This window comes from Ornithorhynchus anatinus, chromosome 18 (genome assembly GCF_004115215.2).
Source record: "Ornithorhynchus anatinus isolate Pmale09 chromosome 18, mOrnAna1.pri.v4, whole genome shotgun sequence".
Lineage (NCBI taxonomy): Eukaryota > Metazoa > Chordata > Mammalia > Monotremata > Ornithorhynchidae > Ornithorhynchus > Ornithorhynchus anatinus.
In genome coordinates, this window is record NC_041745.1 from 13337035 (window position 1) to 13359128 (window position 22094).

General features: G+C 49.6%; 1 protein-coding gene across 2 annotated transcripts in view; it reads left to right on the forward strand.

Moving 5' to 3' along the window:
• Positions 1–7091: 7091 nt before the first annotated feature.
• GABRG3 (gamma-aminobutyric acid type A receptor subunit gamma3) overlaps positions 7092–22094 on the forward strand; it is a 437607-nt gene continuing 422604 nt past the window's right edge. For both annotated transcript variants that reach the window (XM_029046704.2, XM_029046705.2), the window contains exons 1-2: positions 7092–7181; positions 14082–14230. In XM_029046704.2, coding sequence (XP_028902537.1) covers positions 7129–7181; positions 14082–14230 — 202 coding nt within the window. In that variant the 5' untranslated portion in view covers positions 7092–7128. The remainder of the gene's footprint in view (positions 7182–14081; positions 14231–22094) is intronic.

Sequence of the window (22094 nt, forward strand, 5' to 3'; positions counted from 1 at the left end):
ATATCCTCCATGACGCTTATCGAGCATTTACTGGGTGGAGAGTACTTCACTGGGCACTTGGGAGCATACAAAAGAAGCATAAAACATGGTCCCTGCCCTAGTAGAATTTCAGTGAAAAGGGAGAATCCTGAATTGCAAAACATTCTGGGCAGAAAAGAATCAAATCACAGATATCGATAACGTGAAAATGAGTAAGCAATCAAATATGAGTGCTAAATGGCCGATGGATGACATGACCTAGAAGATGGCTTTTTCATCTTCTAGAAGCCCAGGTCTCTCTCTTCTGGTATTTAGGGAGTTTCTGATCCTTGACATCTGCTGGGGATAGGATGCTATAGTAGATAGTGGAGTTTGACAAGCTCGATTTAAAGTATCCTAAGAGGGCCCTGTGTCTCAAACCGGCTGGATCCTTCTTTCGGAAGCTGACAACGCGTTGGTGATTGTGTCCGATCTGCTTATCTTGTGCCTATCCAAGCTTTTAGCTCCGTGCTTTGGTACATAGTAAGCACACAGTCAATAAAAAGACTACGATTATTGGCAATCATGCTTAGTATTAAAACAGCATTAACTTAGAGCTATTGGATTCCTCCAGATCTTGGTCACTTTGAAGAGTCTAACATGTAGATTTAGGTTCAAATCAAAGAGACATTTTCTTTAACGTGAGAGTGTCATGGATCTTGCCGAGAAGACAGTGGTGAAAAGTTTTTCCAATTGAACTTGAGTCATTTAAAAAAAAAAATCCCACTCCTTCTTGTGCAATTTTGATAGCACATCCGGGGAATCGGTGACGTCCACGCTATAGCCAAAAAAAATGAATGAAGACTTTGCCACCGGGATTCAATCAATCAATCATAGCTATTGAGCTCTTACTGTGGGCAGAGCACTGTACTAAGCAATTGGGAGAGCTGCTAGACACATTTCCTGATCACTAGGAGCTTACAGTCGAGTGAAGGCTTCCTTTGCTAGTCCTTGGCAGTGTTCATCTTGCCAGGTGTTTCTTTTATTGTCAGTCAATATGACCCCACCAGTTTCATTTTCAACTAAATGTCAACTCAAACTCCCCAGTCCCTGCACTGAAATGTAAAGTAAATCAGAACAGGGGATGTCCACTCAGGTAACGTGTCCTGAGTATTTTTGTAGAAAAATGATGCAGGCAGCAGAGTGAAATATGGACTGGAATGGGAAGAGACAGGAGGCTGGGAGGTCAGGAAAGAGGTTGACGCAGTAATCCAGGCAGGGTCGGATGGGTGACTGTAGTAACTTGGTAGCAGAATGGATGGAGAGGAAAGGGTGGATTTTACTCCAGATTTTACTCCAGATTCCAAGTGATAAAGAAGGGAATTTGGGAGTGGGGAGAGGAAAGCAGAACTAGAAGGTCAGGATTAGGGAAGGGAGGCCGCATGATTTGGTAATGGATTGAAGAAAAAGGAGAGGAAGATTGGGTCCCGGCCAAAAAAAAAAATGCAGGCACTAGATGAGGATGCCACAGGGCAGCAAGGATTTAGGCTAAGAGCCAAATTATGGGTGATGGCACTTAAGAGGATGATATGAAGAATAAATCGTCCCCAGGTTGAAGATGACTAAGGAAGGACTCTTTAAGTGTATTAGAAGCAAGGAAGTGGCGGGCGTGTCTGGAGATCTGTGGAGCTCAAAGGAGGAGGAAGCCAATTAAAGAGGATGCTACCATGGCAAAGAGGTTATAATTATATCCTGCAACAATCTTTCCTCCCAAGAGAGAGCAGAGGCGCTGAGATTCTAGGAATATTGTTCACTGGAAATCAGCATGTAGCCTTAGAGAGACTAATGGGTCCTAAAGACAAACCCTTGGACTTTGAGGCTTCCTTTCACTGGATCCGGCAGCAGTGAACTGGGAAAGGAAGGAAAGCTCCCAAGTACAATGGGAAGTAACTTCCGACGTCACTCCTGGCAAGGCATTTGGTACTGGGTCATTTCTGGAGCCGAACAGACGGCCACTTTCAGGATGCCCCAAGATCAGCCCAGCTCGGGTTCTCGGGGGGAAATCAGAACGCGTCCAGTTACGGTTTTGCAAAAAATAACTTGTTGCTCACTCCTATCTTGGGCAATCCATAAACATGAGGAGGCGAGGGCAGTGAAAAGGTGGAAAAGAACCAAGGAGGACTGTTTTAGAATCTGATATTGGCTGCGAGAATTTGGAATGAGCCCAAGTGAAAATGCTGCCTTGTTTTGTGCACTCCTTCATACACACCAACAAACACAAACACTCACACATGCATACACAAACCTGGAAAATCTTCTGTGTCCTTCGCCAACTGTCTAACTGAGCAGCTGATAATGAGCCTGAGACAAGCAGCCTTTTGACAGCCATGCCTTATTGCAGGAATCTAAAATGTGGTAAGAGGGGGAAAGAAAATGCCTCCTGCTTCCAGAAACAATTGGCACAGAGGGATCCCTTGAGAGGTTAGAGGGGTCAAGGTTAACCCTATGTTCTCAGGCATGAGGTGAAGAGCCTATAGCCCTTGGGGAGAAGCAATCAAAAGAATTCCATTTAATTTCCCAGCCGCAAAAGTGTTTTCAGAAGGGCCTGGATCCCCCAGCCGTCCTGGCCCACTTGTTTTAGCTTCATCTCCTCCCACCTCTTCCAGCGTTTAGGGAAGCAGCAGCATCTAATGATCACGGCCTCTAGCGTGTGACGTGATCGACTCTGAGCCACGAGGAGCCTAGAGCTCTGTTTCTCCAGCCACAGTGTTGCTCTGATTGTACTTTTCATTGCTCCTGACTTGTATGTCATATTTCTTTGGTTGAACCCTGCCCTCCCCTGATTCTTAGATTGGGAATAAAATAAATAACTAAACAAACTAACTAACTAAATAAATAAATAAATGTATTTGTTAAGTGCCTACTACGTGCCAAACACTGTCATTGGGGTAGATAAAAGGTAGGTTGTCCCAAGTGGGACTCACAGTCTTAATCCCCATTTGACAGATGAGGTCACTAAGGCACAGAGAAGTTAAGTGACTTGCTCCAAGTCACACAGCTGACATGTGGCAGAGCTGGGATTAGAACCCACGACCTCTGACTCCCAAGCCCGGGCTCCTTCTATTAAACCACGCTGCTTCTCTTTTGTGAACCCCTTGAGAACCAGGGATCACCTGTAACTTATTTTCCTAGAACGTAGACTCTGAGCCCCACAGGGGAGAGGGACTATATCCAACCTGACTGTGTTGTATCTACTCCCGAGCTTAGTACAGAGCTTGACACAGAATAAGCGTTTAACAGGTACCATCATCAGTTTATCAATTAATTAATCAGAACGGTTCTTTGCACTTGGTATGTACTTAAGAAGTATCATGGCTGTTATTATTTCTACAACTGCAATTACTATTTCTTCTATAAGTAGTCCTATTTCAATTGCTATTACATTTACTATCCCCGAACCCAGAGTGAATGGACCTAATCTAGCTGCAGTTTGTTTTCTGAGAAATGGGAGGGACAGTGTCTGCTCGTCGCAAGAGACTGAGCTGGTTGGACAACTGATATCTGGAGAGTATTCTCACTCTCCACCTGGGGCTCCAGCCACACACCCCAAACCAGTTTCCCGGGTGCAACCCGGCAGGCATTACTGCTCCACCCATGGATTGTCCAGCCCTTCCACCCTCTACAGGATCTCACTGACCACACTGGTGGGCAGAGGTGGTCTTGGAGAAATTAATGAGGCTCCTGGGGGTCCTGAGATGGATTTCAAGGAAACATCTGAGCAATCATTCACCGCCTTGCCTACCTGGGATCCTCCCGGCAGGCGCGGAGAGCTCCAGAGCCCCGACTCTGCTGGGAAGAAGAAAACGGCACGGCTTAGTGGATAGAGCTCCGACCTGGGAGTCAGAAGGACCTGGGTCCTCATCCTAGCACGTGTCTGCTGTGTGACCTTGAGCAAGCCACTTACCTTCTCTGGGCCTCAGTCACCTCATCTGGAAAATGGGGGTTCGGAGTGTGAGCCCCTTGCGGGACAGGGACTACGTCCAATCTGATTAACGTGTACCTACCCCATCCTTAGAACGGTGTTTGGCACGTCGTACGTGCTTAACGCGTACTATAATTATTAATTATTATTCAAGCCCCACTCTGGCTGCAGACTGACTGGCAGGGTTGATTTTCAACTATGCGGTGTGACTATGTGCGTGTGGATGTGTCTGCATGAATGTATGAGTGAGAGTGATGCTATTATCTCGTATCTTCCCCGGTGATCAGTAGGGCGCTATCATTTATTATCATACGAGTGTGTGGGGGTGCGACGATATAAACAAGCGTGCCTGTAAGTGTGTGCGACAGTATAACATGGATCCCCGGGTGTTCCAATATGCAGGTGAACTTGTTTACTACATCCTCCTTTGTGCTCGTGTATATATGTATATACACGCGCGGTATATGTATTTTGTTCATTTATAGCTTCGATTCATTTCATTCTGGCCAATCTAGGTGTACACCTTTGTTAGGTTTGTCTTCTCCGATAGAGCGAGGGCTCCTTGTGGGAATGGCGAGTTTCGATTCATTAGTCCATTCTTCCCAGGTGCTTACCACAGTGCATAGTACCAGGTGGGTACTTAAAAAAGGTTGCTGTTCCTAATACTACTATTATTCACTCATTCAATAGTATTTATTGAGCGCTTACTATTCGCAGAGCACTGTACTAAGCGCTTGGAATGTACTATTAATATTACTACTTGCTATTACTATTCTCTTTGGGCACTTGGTATTCACCCCATCCTCAGGCCTCACGGAAGTTAGGCACATACCATGATTTACTCCTGTGTATAAACGCCTGTCGCCCCTTCCAGCCTGTAAGCTACTCGGGGGCAGGGAACGTGTCTACCGCTAAGCCCCCCGTTTTCCTCTGCTCCCCCTCCCCATCGCCCCAACTCACTCCCTTTGCTCTTTCCCCTTGCCCCTCACAGCACTGGTGTATATATGCACATATTTCTAATTCTATTTATTTCTATGAATGTGTATAAATTTCTAATTCTATTGATTTATATCGATGCTACCGATGCTTGTTTACTTGTTTTGAAGCCCTCCTCTCCCTTTCTAGACCGTGAGCCCGTTGCGGGCAGGGATCGTCTCTATTTGTTGCCGAATTGTCCTTTTCAAGCACTTAGTACAGTGCACTGCACACGGCAGAGGGTCAGTCGGTACGAACGAATGAGGAATCTGTGGTACAGAAAGGTGAATAAACTCATCCAAACAGTGGAAAACCCATACGGCCGTCCTCCTGACCCTCGTCCATCTTTCGTCTCTGGCGGTGGGGGGCTTTGCTTTGGCCCATCTGGATCCTTCGGCCTCTCGGACACGGAGACCCCCGGGGTCATCCCCAACGGCGCGGACTTCCCATCCAAATCATTCCAGTGGGGTTCTCTGGCACATGAAGCTGGCCTCAGTCTCCCCCTTCACCCTTTAATCGCCAGGAGGCCTGTTCTTCAACCTTGCCCGGTCTCTGTCTCTTTCTCATCCCTCGCCACTCCCGTCCCCTTTCTCTTTCTCCCACGATCTCTTGTACGTTCCCGTTTCTACTCCCATCTGTGTCTCTCCCTCTTCCCCTGCTCCGTTTGTCTCTGTCCGTCCCCCATTTCTGCTCCAGCCTTTGTCTCTGGGTGTGTCTCTGTCTCCTTCTGTCTTTTGGGGTCTCTATTTCTTTGCCTCCATTTCTCTCTCTCCCTGTGTCTCGGGGTCCTTCCTTCTCCCTCTCTTTAGGCCTCTTTCTCACCCTAGCATCCCCTCTCTCTCTCCCTCTCCATCGGCCCGAAAGAGCCGTTGTCGGGTAGGGTTTGTCTCTGCTGCCGACCTGTCCTTTCCCAGCGCTTAGTACAGCTCTCTGCACACAGGAGGCGCTCAATAAATACGACTGAAGTCTTTCTCGGTTGGACATCCATCCCCCCCAGATGATGTAGAAGTCTCCCCCTCTTCTAGAGTGGGAGCCCGTCGTGGGCTGGGATCGCCTCTCTTTGCTGCCGACTTGTCCTTTCCCAGCGCTTAGTACAGTGCTCTGCACGCAGGAAGCAAGCTCTCGCCAAATCGCATCGAAGGAATGATGGAACGAGTCCGGCCCTGGGGCTCAGCGAGGCTGAGCTGTGCCCGCTGGCCGGGCGGGGCAGGGGGTGGTGCCCGCTGGCAGGGAGAGCCCGTGGGGCCCGGGGTGGCCTCTGCCCCGGACCCCAATAAAGGGATTGGGGGGGGGGGGGGGTGTCCACACCGCCCTCCGACATCCAGAACCCGTCGGCCCGGCCCGGGGGGCCCGACCGCCCTGCCGGGGCCGAGTTCGAGATGTGCCAACCGGCCGGGCATCGCGGGGCAACCGGTGCAGTCGGTCCCTGGGCGGGGGCCGGGCATTGGAGGGGAAGGGGCAGAGTCCGGGCTCAGCCTTGGCACCCCCGGAGGAAAAGGCGAGGGAGGAAGGAGGAGGAGAGGGCACAGGAGGAGAAGGAGGAGAGGGCACAGGAGGAGGAGGGGGGGGAGGAGGAGCAGGAGGAGGAGGAGGAGAGGGCACAGGAGAAGAAGGAGAGGGCACTGGAGGAGGAGGAGAGGGCACGGGGGGGAGGAGGAGGAAGAGAGGGCACAGGAGAAGAAGGAGAGGGCACTGGAGGAGGAGGAGAGGGCACGGGGGGGAGGAGGAGGAAGAGAGGGCACAGGAGAAGAAGGAGAGGGCACAGGAGGAGGAGGAGGAGAGAGCACAGGAGGAGAAGGAGAGAGGGCACAAGAGGAGGAGGAGGAGGAGGAGAGGGCACAGAAGGAGGAAGAGGAGGAGGAGAGGGCACAGGAGGAGGCGAGGAGGTGGGGCAGGTGGTCGCCCTGGCCAGCGCCCTGTCCTCCGAGCCCGCTGGGCAGGCGCCGGGTACCCGGGGGCTGCGGGAGAGGAGGAGAGGGACCGAGGCGGGCCGGGGGCGGAGAGGACCCTCCCCCTGCCAGCTCGCCCGCCCCGGGGGGCGGAGACAGAGGGAGGGAAGGAGGGAGGAAGGGAGGGAAGGAGGGAAGGGGCTGCGCGGTGCGCCCGCCCCCTGCCCGCCCCCTTCCCCGGGGCTCGGCTCGCTCGGTGCCCGCGGCCGCTGGGCAGGGCAGGGCAGGGCAGGGCAGGGCAGGGCAGCCCGGCGCCCCGCCACCATGGACCCCAAGTTCCTGCTGCTCCTCGGCCTCCTGTCGGGGCTGCGAGCCCGGTAAGTGCGGCCGCCCGCGGGGCGGGGGGCACCGGGGGGCACCGAGGAGGGCACCGGCCCGCTCCAGCCTCGGACCACGAAGCGCACATTCCCCCAATCCCCCCTCTTCCTTCCCGCTGCCCTCCGGCGCCGGCCAGGGGAGGGAGAGGAGCGGGAACACCCGGGTCCCCTCCCCGCCTCCCCCCGCCCGCCCGCCCCATCCTGCGTCCTGCCCACCCTGCCCCCACCCTTCCAAAAGCCCCTGCAAAAGTTTTCCCTTCTCGGTTCCGGGGCCCGCAGGACGGGCAGACAGCGCTTAGAACAGCGCTCGGCCCATCGCAAGCGCCTAACAGCTACCGTCATCGTAATTATTAGACATCCCCATCTCCCCCCTCCGCCCCCTTCCTCGCCCCAATCTCTCCTTGTCCCCCCTCTCGCCCTTCCCTCTCTCGGGATGGGCTTTCCTCCCCCCGGGCCCAGGGACACGGGAAAGTAGAGGGACGGACCCCCAGATCAAGTCCCTCTCTTCTCCTCCCTTCCCTCCCCAGCTTAATGATACTCAACGAGGGTATTCCTTCGGCGCTTGCTAGGTGCCCAGCGCTGTTCTGAGCGCTGGGGTAGATTCAAGGTGATCAGGTTGTCCCACGCGGGGCGCACCGGCTCGGGATTAGAACCCAGGACCTCTGACTCCCTAGCTCGGGCTCTTGCCACTGAGCCGCGCTGCTTCTCTCCTCCTCGCCGCCTTCCCCCTCCCCTCCTCTTCCTCTCCCCTCCGTCTCCCCCACTTCTCCAAATCGGCAGCTTCTCCTCTTCCTCCTCCTCCAGGAGCCCCGGGATGGTTCCCAGAGCAGCTTTCACGCTAGGCCGGGGCGAGGAAGGGAGGGAGGGGGATCGACTCTGCATGGGGGGGCCTTGGGGACACGAGTGGGCAGGGGGGTCGTGGAGGGGGCTGGGGAACCGAGCAATCTCTAGGGCAAGTCACGAAAACCCCCTTTCCCCCGGGAGGGATTCAATTCAGCCCCCCAGGTCCTGCTCCCCACTCTCTGCACGTTTATCCCAGGGATTTGGGTAACTGCGACCCCCCACACCCCTCTCCCGGTCCCTCGCCCCATCTAAGCCTGGGCCCTGGCGATGGGCAAAAATGCCATTAACCCGCAGCTGCCAAGCCCCGAACCTGGTGCCCAGCATGGCAAAAACACCTGCCAACTTGCAGAAAACTTTCCGGGATGAGCACTGCGCTTGATGCTTGCTGCTGCCAGCCGGAGCATCGGCCTCTCCAGAGCGTGTGTGCTTGTGAGCCTGTGTACTTGCGTGTGAGTGTGTGTGCGTGTGTGCACCTGCCTGTGAGTGTGCTTGGGTGTTTGACTACTTGAGTATCTCCATGACTGTTGCTGGTGCGGTTCCGTGTGTCCGCGTGGGGCCTATGTGCACATGTGGGAGTGACTGAGCCTTTGACTACATGTTTTGTGTGTGTGGGAGATTGGGTCTACATGCTGTCTGACTAGCTGTGGGTCTGTGAGTGTGTCCAAAGATGGGGGGGGTGTCTGGTTCTATGTGCCGACTGACCAGCTGTGGGTCTGAGACAGTCTCCAAGGATGGGGTTGTCTGGTTCTATGTCCCGATTGACTAGTTGTGGGTCTGTGGGTGTATCCAAAGGTTGGGGGTGTCACGGTCTATGTGCTGTCTGACAAGCTATGGTTCTGTGGGTGTATCCGGGGGTGGGGGGGAGAGGGGTGTCAGGGTGCACTGGTGGTTTTTGTGGGCTGTCTGCATGTCTCTGTGTCGGGGAGCGTGTGGGAGTGTCTGTGTGTGGTGTGTGAGAGGTTGCCGTGTATTTTGTGTCTGCGGAAGCAAGTGCTATTCACCTGTGGTGGCTATGGACGCGGTGTGTATCCTGGGGTGGTGTCTTCATGTTTATGGAGGTCTGCGTGTGAGGTGTTGGAGAGGGTTGGCTGTGTGTCAACTGTATGTGCACATGGTGCTTTCCTGTGCGGCTTTGCTGTGCACGTTTCTGTGGAGGGGGACATGTGCCTGAATAGGGGTTTTTGCATTTAGAAGGTGATCTGTTCCTGGGGGGAGGTGTCAGTGTGCATGTGGTGTGATGTGATGTGTGTACGCCTGCCTGCGTGCGGGGTGTGATGTCTGTGAATATACTTGTGTGTATGATGTGGGGGGGAAGGGTTGTGTCTCGGTAGGTGTAGATAGCATTTTTGGGCAGAGGCACTCAGAGAGGGAGGGAGAAACAGACACACTGAGTGGTCTACGTTATTTCTGGCTCTGCTTCCACCGAAGGTCCCAGTGAAGTCCCTCTCCCCACTGCCTGTTAGGGTTCAGAGAACGGCAGCTCTAGGTTTGGTTACGGCCAGGCTTCACCACCTCCCCATCACCACACCACCATTTGGAGACATCATTCAAAAATGCAATTGTAGAAAAAGAGAAAATCATCCCTTTCCCTTTCTTTCCTCTGTGTCCAGATGGAGAAGGTCCTGGGGTTTAGTATCTGCTTGAACGCTCGGTCCCCGGGACATCAGCCTGAGCTTTCTGAGGGCTTGTCTTTCCCTCCCCCCTCCCGAGAAGAAGCAGGGGTCTTCCACAAGTTCGTTTAATCGGAGACCTGCTGGAACTGACGCCCCAACCAAAGGCAGAGTCCATAGTGAGGTGTTCTCTCTGTTCTAAGAGGAAGAGGAAAAATAAGTCACTTGTGAAGCAAAGGTGACCAGTTTGGGGTCATTTTCTCTCTGGTCTGAAAGCCCTTCCCTTGCTGCTGTGCTGAACAGGGGATGGAGTCACTGACTCCACCAAGCAAAGCTGAGGTTGGGCTGTTTTCAAGCCAGACTCCTCTGGGGCCGGTGGAACACTGAAGGAAAAACCTGATTTCCAGCCCCTTCTATCATCTCGGCTCCTCTTCAGCTATCGGTTCATTGCCCTGGGAAGCCCCTTTCTGACGTGGGATTCCTCCAAAAACGTTCCTGGGAACACTGTTCCCTGTTTCCACAAACCCATCCGTCTCTGGAGCAAACCTCAGAATCTCCACAGGATGAGGAACTTCTCTCAAATGAAGAAACAACAAAGTTAAATGGGTAGGACTTTTTCCCATTTCTTAAGAACTCTGTTCTGGGAGCCAGGAGCCTTGGGTTGTGCGCTCAGATCTGCCACTGGTCTGCTGAGCAGTTTTGAAAAAGACACTAAACTTTTGTGGGCCTCAGTTTCTCCATAGTTGGAATGGAGAGCCAAACCTGCCTCTCCTATGTTACATGGGTATTTTGAGAATAAGCTAATTAATGATTAGCTCCAGCAAGGTGAAAGAACTCAAGATAAAGCTGCCTGGCTTATCCAAAGAAGATGTGACCATGGGTGGGCCTGCGCCCACACACTCACACACATAGGCGCATACAATTAAGTGGATTCATCCAAAGGGAAAGAAATGAGCCCTGAATAGAACCTTCCTTCCATGAGAGCATTGTATTCTGCAGGAAGTTCTCAGTGTGCTAAGTGGCAATCCTCTCAACAGTACCTTGTTGGGTTTTTTGTTTGTTTTGTTTTCTGTTTTCTCCCTGGGGAATAAAGTCCACATACCCTCGGGGCACTTGGAGGCCTTTAGACAGACTTACCTTGCCCAGGCAATAGCCTGTTGCTCATAGAACTTCCGTCCTATGGTTCCTGAAGCCTCCAGCTCAGAATAAGGATGATCTGGCCCCTGGAATGGCAAGTAGCATGGCACTGGAGCAGAGACTGGGATGGGCACTGGAATGGGAGCTGAGGCAGACCCCCACTGTGCCACTGGGTGATGGAGCTGTTGAGAAACAGCGATCAGGGCGGGAGCTTTCTCCCTCTCCGAGTGTCTTCTTCAGCCTTTTGGCCTGGGCTTTTTCCATCTACACTGTAAGCTCATAAAAGTCAGAGAACATGCCTACCAACTCTGTTACATTGTACTCTCCCAAGAGCTTAGTACAATATTCTGCACACAGTAAATGCTCAATATGATTGATCGATTCCTCCTTCTGATTTCTTCGCCTCCCACATCCCCTCCCTCAATCTGGGATCTCCTCGGGGTCAGCAGGTGAGATTGGGAAGCATTCATTCATTCATTCAGTCTCATTTATTGAGCACTTACTGGGTGCTGAGCACTGTACTAAGCACTTGGAAGACTATAATACAACAATAAACAGTCACGTTCCCTGCCCACGACGAGCTTACAGTCTAGGGGTAAGAAGTCTAGAGTCTACAGTCTAGATGTCTACAGTTTCGAGTCTAGAAGCTTGGGAAAGGCAAGAGTGAGGATAGGAGTGAGAGGTAAAGAGGGGGGAAATATAGAGGGGGGAAAACTGGGGCAAAAACCGAGGACTCTGGGAGATAGAAAAGGGAGAAGCCAGAAGGTAAAGAGTATAATCCTTGTGGAGCAGTCAGGGGAACGAGGAGGAAGATCCAGGCAGCAGGAAGTAACCAGGATGGTTGGATGCAGGGAGAGGAGGAAATAAGGTTGACCATGTGCCCTGAGTTAGCTGGGACCATCCCCGGCTTTACTAGGAGGAGGGAACTCGGGGAGAAATGGAGAGGAAAGAAGGAGAAAAGGAAGCCAAAACTGTTGAGGACAGGAGTTATCAGTAGTGCAGCGAATTGGAAGAAACAGAATGATTAAGGGAGAAAGGGTAAGAGAGGGACGACATGGGGCGGGGAGGGGAGAAGGGTAGTATTTACTGAGCGCTTACTGTGTGCAGAGCACTGGACCGAGCTCTTGGGAAAGTACAACAGAGATGGTAGGCATGCTCCCAGACCAAAAGGAGCTTACACTCTAGAAGGGGAGACAGGCACTAAAATAAATCATGGATATGTACCTAAGTGCTGTGGAGCTGAGGGTGGGGTGAATATCAAATGTCCAAAGGGCATAGATCCAAGTGTATGGATAACACCTAAGGGAGAGGGAGCGGGAAAATGGAGGGCTTAGTCAGGGAAAGTCTCTTAGAGAAGATGTCATCTTAATAAGGCTTTGAAGTTGAGGAGAGTGGGAGGGTAAGAGTGGGGCATAGGTGTTTTGGGATTTTGCAATCATTCATTCATTCTCAGGGCAACTGCATTTTCTTATCATTCCCATGTTGAACCTATACCCCCGTCTGACTCACTGAAAGATCCCAGGATAAAGGGCCTAAAGGCCCCTATCTCAGAAAGTCAATGGATTCCCCCCATTTTACATCCACAGATTGCTACTTTGCTGAGGAAATAGGAATTTCCTCCTCAACTCCAAGCAGCTGGTACTCTCCATGTGCACAAACAAACAAGAATGATAATATTGACTCATTTAAGTGTGTTTGTAAAGCCTATTAGCACTTGTAATATTGAGAGATTCCCCAGATCTACTTACCTTGAAAAGCAAAAATCCTGTTAGACTGTAAACTCCTTGAGGCAGGGAACGTGTCTACCAACTCTGTTCCGGTGTATTCTCCCAAGTGGTTCATTCATTGCTCTGCATACAATAAGAGTTCGATAAATACCATTGACTGATTGAAATGAACGGTTGTCACGTTTGGAAAACTGGAAAAAAACTGCCATTTGTCCAGTTTGCACTGAGATGCCTAGAATAGTAGTAATCGTAGTCACAGTATTTACTCAGCACTTAGGGTGTGCAGGACACTGAAGTATCCTTTAGGAAGGAATGTACTCCGGGGGAATCAGAGATACCCTGGCTTTGAAGGCCTTCGTCATCTCATATGTTCAGTCCCATACAGGAACCAAGACAGATATGTGTGGAAATGGAGAAAGACAGGCAGGGAAATAACAATAATAATAATAATGAGAGGAATAGTAATAATAACACTTATGAAGTGCTTACTAGGTGCCATGCATCGGTCTAAGTGCTGGGGTGGATACGAGTTAATCAGGTTGGACACAGTCCATCTCTCACACAGGGCTCACATTCTAAGTAGGAGGGAGTAAGATTTAATTCCCATTTCACAGATGGGGACACTGAGGCACAGAGCAGTTAAATGACTGTTCCAAGGTCACACAGCATGCAAGAAGTGGAACTGGAATGAGAACCCGGGTCTTCTGACTCCCAGGCCCGTGCTCTTTTCACCAGGCCACACAGCTTCTCAAGGCAGGGGAAACCCTCTCTATCCTCTCCTGTGGGAAAGACCCCTAACCCAAACCCCTCCGGGAACTTTTCAGATCCTCCCGGGGGCCACGTGCACCGGAGGTTGTGAGCAAACCCATTTGACTCGGTGAAGGCAGAGCAGGCAGAGGGAAGACCGGAACGAGATTCCGGAATTGCGTGCGCCCCGAGCTATGTACCAAACCTCCCACGTCTCTCACAATTCAGGCAATTCATGCTGTCGGCAACCCGTGTCCTCATCAGCTGGGACCCCGTAGTTATGATGATGATGCCGATGTTCCCGTTAATCCTTTTCAGCGGGAGAGAGGCAGGTTCATCATTCTAACCTCTGCAGCAATTCTATAGCAGGGGCAGGGAGTGGGCTCTGCGGGAGACATTCATTTATTAATGGACTAAAGTGATCAAAATATATTAAAAGATTTGAATTTTTAACGTTTTCACTGGTCTGCTGTGCCAGAGCTGAATCAGTTTGTGTGGAGAAACTATGAATTGCTGCCAAGAGGAACACTCACCTACCCCAAAACGCTATTACAAATGTGCTATTAGGAGGGGGATTGGAAAAACCAGCTATCTTGAGGGATCAGCTTTATCTGCATAAACTCTCAGATTTCAGTTCCACCGAGAACTAATGGAGTGAGACTGTTTACACAATTATTTTCAATTGGCAGAGGCTGCACCGACTATTCTTAGCTTCGGCAATAAATGTAGCTTTAGAAAATTCCACTCACAGATTCTCAGCCTGAATGCCCACTCTGACCAAAGACTGAAGTCTGGGACGCCGATGCCATTCATACGCCTCTCCGTTTGTCTTGCAGCTCCAGAAAGGTGGAGGACGAGGATTACGAAGACTTGTCCTTCAACCAAAAGTGGGTCCTGGCTCCTAAAACCCAGGACACAGATGTGACTCTCATCCTCAACAAGTTGCTAAGAGAATATGACAAAAAGCTCCGGCCAGACATTGGAAGTGAGTGTTTTTATTCCATATTTCAACAGGGGCGTACGTAAGGATGGGGTAAAAAATAAACCCGCAATGAAAGCACACAATCGTGGTTTCTTCTGCAGGGAAGAGCAAGTTGAATGGGAACCTTCTTCGGCCCAGACAGTTGCCTCGTGCCTCTCCTCTGTGGTTTAGAAAAGAGGACTCGGGCGTGTCTCCCAAGAACGGTGTCATTCCCATGTCCAACTCCCCCTGCCCATTGGAAACTATACCCTCTCTCGGTCTAACCCTCCACATGGTTGACCCGGGGGGCTGTCTTGGCCAGTGACACAGCTTGTTGAGGAATCTCAGGCTCAGTCCATTGACGACTAAACCCACGGCTCTGGCTGAATCCACAAACCCCACTCCATGGCCGAGTTTGGAAGAGGTGAGTTTCAAAGGAGAGGTTGGCTCTCCAGGCCCGGTCTTTTCTCCTCAGGGGGACTGTGCCGCTTTCATTCCACGGTTCTAGAACCTCACAGGGAGAGTACAAGATTGGGAGTCAGGAGCCCTGGGTTCTGATCGCAGCTCCTCTCCTGCTGTGTGACCATGGGCGAGTCACTTAACTTCCCTGTGGCTCGGTTTCCTCTGCTGAAAAACTGGGGGGGTTCAAAACCTGTTTACCCTGCCCCTAAGACTGTGAATTCCAAGTAGCACGGGGACTGTGTCTGACCTGCTTGTGTTGTATCTGCCCCAGGACTTAGCACACCGTTGGGCACGTAGAAACGCGCTTAGCAGATTCCACGATTATTAAGCTGGCCGGCACATTGACACTGAGTCTCCGGAGCCGACTCTGGCCCCTGAAATATAATAATAATGTTGGTATTTGTTAAGCGTTTACTATGTGCAGAGCACTGTTCTAAGCGCTGGGGGGGAATACAAGGTAATCAGGTCGTCCCACGTGAGGCTCACAGTTAATCCCCATTTTACAGATGAGGTAACTGAGGCACCGAGAAGTCAAGTGACTTGCCCACAGTCACACAGCTGACAAGTGGCAGAGCCGGAAGTCGAACCCATGACCTCTGACTCCGAAGCCCAGGCTCTTTGCACTGAACCAAGCTGCTTCCCCAGTGAGAAATGAGATGTTACATTTACCTGGGTAATAATAGTGCCTGTGTGGGAGAAATTGAGTGTGTGTGGAGTAGCTGGGGGTGAGGCCCCATTTGAGGCAGGCCAGAAAGAATCTGCTGGAGGAATCAGCCTGGATGAGAGACAGAACTTTCTGTTCAAAGAAGAGCAAGTCTCGGGGTCGGAACAGCTCCGGAGGTGCGGGGTGTCCTACTCTGGAAACAACTTCACCCTTTCTACAATGCCTCCAGCGAAGCAGTGTTGCCTAGTGGAAAGAGCATGGACCTGGAAGGCAGAAGCCCTGGGTTCTAATCCTGGCTCTGCCAGTCGCCTGCTGGGTGACCTTGGGTAAGTCACTTAACTCCTCTGGGCCTCACTGGTAAAATGGAGATTTGATACCTGTTCTCCCTTCTTCTTAGACTGTGGGCCCCACGTGGAATAGGGACTGTGTCTGCCCTGATTAGCTTGGATCTACCCCCGAGCTTAGAACGGAGCTCAAGACATAGGAAGAGCCAGACAAATATAACAATGATAATAAGAACAACAATAATAGTAATAACAAAAATGACAATGATGTTTCAGGGGAGCGCTGTCTTAAACAGGGGCAGGAAAATTGTCGGGTCGGGTCCACAACAGCAAAGAGAAATGGAAAATTGAGGCAAATATTCTGGGAATTGAAGCCAAGGAACGTTCTTTGGCTTTGTTTTTCTGTCTATATTGGGAGAAGCCGCTTCTGGCCTGCATTTGCTATATAATTGTACCAATTCTCCACTTTCACTTTGCTAGCAGAGACCTGGCCTGAATTGAAGATGTTGCTCTCTTGAAATGCTACTGTAGACTGGAAAAATTAGGATGCAAAGGTAGGCCCCAGTGTAATATATACATTGGCTTTTCTGCACAATAAGCAGCAAGAGCCCTCCCCCTCTGGAGAGTAAACACAACATCATCTAATGGAAAGAGAAGGGGATTGGGAGGCAGGAGGCCTGGGTTCTAATCCCGGCTCTGGCACTTGCCTGTTGTGTGTCCTTGAGACGGCCGCTTTTCTTCTCTGACCCTCGGTTTTCTCATCTATAGTATGAGGATACAGTACCTGTCCTCCCTCTTAGACTGGGATTTTCGTGCAGAACACGGACAGGGTCTGATCTGATTATCTGGTTTCTAAAGCGGTGCTTGGCACGTACTGGGAGTTCAGTAGAGATTTACCCTCGATATTGTTCTAATTAAACTCATTATGAGTAACAAAGGTGATGTTTCTCATCATCTTCCTGGAGGTTCTCTTCAACTGGGTGTTCCAGCTGTTTCCAAAACCCTTTGAGGTAAAGGGAGGGTTCAGGGGGCAGTACCCTCATCCTGAGTTTGGGCCCTGCCCCCCCACCCCTGAGTTGGGGCACTACTGGGAAGCTTTCATCTCTCCGATTCTCATGCCCCCCAAGCAGCAAATCTACCCCAGACTAAGGCCTTTATTTCTCCTATCTGCCGGTCCCTCCGCATCAACTCTGAATTTGTCAGTGTAATCCATCAGTGGTATTTGTTGAGCACTTACCGTACTAAGCTCTTAAGAGAGTACAATACGTCTCTGTGCCTCACTTTCCTAATCTGTGAGACGAGGATGAAGACTGTGAGTCCCATGTGGGACAGGGACCGTATCCAACCCGATTATTTTGTTCATTTGGACTTGTTCATTCCAAGGGCTTAGTACAGTGCTCTGCACATAGTAAGCGCTCAATAAATACTATTGAATGAATGAATCTTGTATCTACCCCGGCGCACAGAACGGTGTCGGGCACATAGCAAGCGCTTAACAAATACCAGGATTATTATTATTATTATTAGTGCAATGCAGTAAAGTTGTTAGACGTTGCCTGCTCACAAGGAGATTATAGTCTAGTAAACCCCTTTGATAGTCAACCCGGCTTCACAGTACTTATGTGAATATTCTTCTGTTTTATTATTTCCCCATCCCTAATCTATTTAACGTCTGTCTCCCCCTGAAGACCGAAAGCTCCTTCTAAGCAGAGATCACACCTACCAACTTTGTAATATTGTACTTTTCCGAGTGCTTAGTACGATATTCTGCACCCCAGTAAGAGCCCCATAATCCCACTGACCGTTCGATTTATCGATACCTTTCCTGCCAAGGCAGTGTTGCCTGTCGCCTTCCCGCTGGCCCCTCAGCGATCAGCACGAAGCCCTGAAAGAGCCAGGGTGGATTTTTCCCTCCGGCAGAGAGTGTTCCAACTGGCCACAGAGTTTCTCCTACCCCAGGAGAGGAAATTTCATTTTTGAGCCATCTCCATTTCCCTGCGAAATAGCTAAATGAATCTCCCGACCTCCTGAATGTGACAAGCCTGACCAAATAATCTGTTAACTGGTATCAACCAGATGCTCTCCACACAGTGGCATTCTAGTAGCAAACAAACTCATCCAGAAACTTCTTATCTCTGACTCCGTGGCCGGTCCTATCTCTACCTGCAGATCCATCAACGGTTGTTGTCATCACCTTCCAAATATGTGATCTTATTGCAGTCACAAAGGTTCAGTTCCAGGCAGTAAATAAAATGATCTTTATCTTCCCGTGATCCTCCATACGCTCTAGGCATGCTGGTGGAGATAGGATCCTCTTATGAGTAGAAGCCTGGGGGAAAAAAGACCATTTCAAATTTTTCTAAGAATAATAATATCTGTGGTATTTGTGAAGCGTATGCTATGTGCTACGCACTGTACTAAATGCTGGGGTAGATACAAGATAATCATCTCCTACATGGAGCTCTTAGGAAGGAGAACAGGTTTTCAATCCTCATTTTGCAGTTGATGGAACTGAGGAATAGAGAAGTTAGGTGACTCTCCCAAGGCCACACAGTAGTCAAGTGGCGGGGCTGGAATTAGAACTCAGGTCCTCTGACTCACGGATGGGCCTAGGCTCATTCCACTAGGCCATGATGCTTCTGTCAGTGAGATCTTTTCAGGTCTGCTCCTATCGCTCCCCTCGTCCTCCCCGAGGAGAAACCAAAACTGCCCAGTGATCTGCCATCGGCGAATTTGCTCAGCTTGCAGACTCTGCCTGAGTTTTCATGAGGTAATTGTACTTGTGATCACAGCTTTTCCGGAATGCTCAAAGCTCCTCCCTCGGTTATCTATCTTCAGAAAACTCTTTTGTTTAAATTGATGCGCTCGTCTGCAGTTCCGGGTCTCTAACCACATAGCAGCCTCGGCTCCTCTTCCTCTCCCGATTCAGAGTCATTTAGTTCGTCTTCTGCCTTAGGAAGAGACCTCCTAAGGTGCGCTGAAGGGGAACGATTCTCATACGAGAATAAAAAAGCCATGGGAAGCTAAGGCTCTGTCGGGCCTTCTGGGCTTCGAGAGATAGAAACGTCTGTCTTGGAAATAGCTGATTACGCCCTTCCAATTCAGTTCTCTCTAATGTTCACCTCCCTTGGCCACAGAGATTGCTGAAAGGAAAATCACTGTTTCCCAAAGGTTGGCCATAGCCATGTGGAGATAAATGACATCTTGTTTGCACGAAGTAGAAGAAAACCACTGACTGTGTGGATAGGACCTGTGGCAAGAATCCCTGGGACTGGGGTCCCTCTAGCAGGCATTGCTGATGACAGATTTCAAATATGATAGCACAAGGTGTTATTCAGACGGCTAGGATGTGAAAGAAAACTCTCTGAAAATGAAATATTTGCATATGTCCACGTTTAAAAAAAGATCCTAATTAAAATATTTTATTCTTGGTACATGCTTACAATGTTATTTCATCCTGGGACTCTACTATGCTTTTATCCCTGTTTGAAAATATTTTAATATAGATTTGGTCAATTCTTTTGGGTATTGGAAGCGCATTCATGCACTTTACGTTACTTCTTATAGAAAACTACTCTTGGTTTAGTGTGCTGTTGCTTAACACTCTATTTTCACGGAACCAATTAAGAGCTCCAAATGGGGTAAAGCAGAAATAATAAAACTAATAAATAAATAAATTACCCCCCCAGCACAAAGACCTTCCATTGCCTTCAATTGTTGAAATAACTGGGAAAAAGCCGCAAAACTTCATTTCACTTTACTTAGGGAGAGGGTCCAAGTGGAAGGATTTTAAGTATATATAGCAGAGTTATGTGTCACTTTATCCTACATACGGAAGATAATTAAATTGTTTCAGGACATTATCAGCAACAGATGTAGGAGGAGACAGACACAGACACGGGGGCTGCTGGAAAACAGCAACAACATCATTGCTGTGGAGTTAATTAAGTGTTATGCTTACAAAATGAATTCTGCAGCTCAGAGGAGGAAGGCGAGAACTTACCGTATTAATTAACCAATCAGTGATATATATTGAGCACTTATTGTGCATACAGCAATCAATCGGTCATATTTATTGAGCATTCATATGTACCGAGCACTGTACTAAGCATTTAGGAGAGTAAGCATTTGGAAGTATATACAGTATGTATGCAATCCCTGCCCATGAGGAGCTCGCAGTCTAAAGGGGAAGAGAGACATTAAAATAAATCACAAATAGGTGAAAATGGCAAACGGAAAGGACCTGGGTTCTAGCTCCAGATCTGCCACTTGTCTGCTATGTGAACTTAGGCAAGTCTATCAGTTGTATTTATTAAGCACTTAGTACAGTGCTCTGCACACAGTAAGCGCTCAGTAAATACAATTGAATGAACTGAGCACTTACTTTGTGCAGAGCACTTATCTAAGCGCTTGGGTGAGTAGAGGAGTTGGTGGAGACATTCCCTGCCCACAACAATCGTACAGTCTAGAAGGGGAGACAGACATTAACATAAATAAATAAATTACAGATATGGACATAATTGCTGTGGGACTAATGGAGGGGTGAATGGAGGGAGAAAATCGAAGCGCAAGGGTGACGCAGAAGGGGATGGGACCCTTTTATTGACTCTTCTAGTACAGTGCTCTGCAAACACGAGAAGAGCTCAGTACATACAACTGATTGATTCTTCCTCCATCGGTTGCTATTCTGATGTTATCTTAGTCACATCACTCAACCAATGGTACGTATTCAATCAGTGGATCAGTCATATAGAGTGAATGCTTACTGGGTGCAGCACACTGTACTAAGCACTTGGGAGAGGACAATACTACAAAATCTGCAGTCACGTTCCCTGCCCATTGCGATCTTACAGTCTCGAGGGAGAGACAGACATTAATATGAAGGTGAGTAATTTGTAATGTATAATTTCAACATATGTACGTAAACTCTGTAGGGTTGGGGGTGGGATGAATATCAAATATTCAACGGTCACAGATTCAAGTACATAGATGACAGAGAAGGGGGTGTGAGCTGGAGGAAAGAGGGCTTAATTGGGGAAGGCCTCTGGAAGGAGATGTGACCTTAGTAATACTTTGAAGATGGGGAGAGTGGTAGTCCTAGCTGGGGGACGTGGGAAAGGATTCAGCAGGGAGATAGGAGGAGATCGGGCACAGCGAGTAAGCTGGAGCTAGGGGAGTTAAATGTGTGCGCTGGACTGTAGTAAGAGATTGGTGAGGTGAGATAGGATGAGGCAAGTTGATTGAGTGCTTTAAAGCCATTCATTGTTTAGGAGTTGGTGTTCGAGGTGAAGGTGGATGGGCAGGCACTGGAGGTTTTTGAGGAGTGGGGAGACATGAACTGAATGCTTTTGTTGGTGAATGACTCATGCAGCAGAGCAAATTGTGGATGAGAGTACGGAGAGACAGGAGGCTGAGAGGTCAGCGAGGAGGAAGATGGAGTAGTCAAGGTTGGATGGGATAAGTGCTTGGATCAGCTTTGTAGTTTGGATAGAGAGGACAGGGCAGATTCTAGCAGTATTGTAAAGGTAGATCAACAGGAAGTGGCGATAGATGGACTCTGCAGACGGAACGAGAGAGACGGGAGGAGGACAACACCAAGCTTGGGTGGCTTGTGAGGCAGGGAAGGTAGTGTTGTTGTCTACGGTGATGGGAAAGATGGGGAAGGATAGTGTTTCAGGAGGGAAGATAAGGAGTTAGGTCTTGGATGTGTTTAATTTGAGGTGTCGACAAGGCAGCCCAGTAAATGTGTTTTGAAGGCAGGAGGAGATGTGCGTTTGCAGGGAAGGAGAGAGGTCAGGCTGGAGATGTAGATTTGGGGATCTAGGCAAGTGACTTAAGTTTTCTGCACCTCAATTACTAAGGTTCTATAAAATGGGCACTGAGACTGAGCCCCAAGTGGGACATGAACTTTGTCCATGTTCAGTACAGTGCCTGGCTTAGTTCAGTACCTGGCACATAGCAAGCGCTCAACAAATACCATAAAAAAGTGTCTTATGGATGACGATGGACTGAATATCAAGTGCTTAAGGGGTTCAGATCCTAGGGAAGGGAAAGAGGGGAAATTAGGGCTATGCCAGGAAAGGCCTCTGGAAGGAGATACGAGTTTTAGGAGGCTTTGAAGGTGGGGAGAGTAGCAGACTGTCAGATGTGAAACGGGAGGGAGTTCCGGGCTAAACGGTCGAAACCATACACGATCACCCAGGAACCCACGTTAGACCTATTTTCTCGGATGGACAACTCTCCCAGAAAAGGCCATGCTGGTGGTATTTTGTTTCATCTGGGTGACGGCTACACTTACTGATGGTCACTTTGCTATTGTTTTCATTCTCCAGAAGGAGAGAGGTTGGCATACTGGAACCATGCCAACACTTCTCACCATGCATGCTGTTAAGGGAGAATCTTCTGGTGCTCAGCAGGTTCTGTTCCGGTCAGAGATGGGGGGTAACTTAATCCTAGTTCCCTAGTATGTTTAATAACT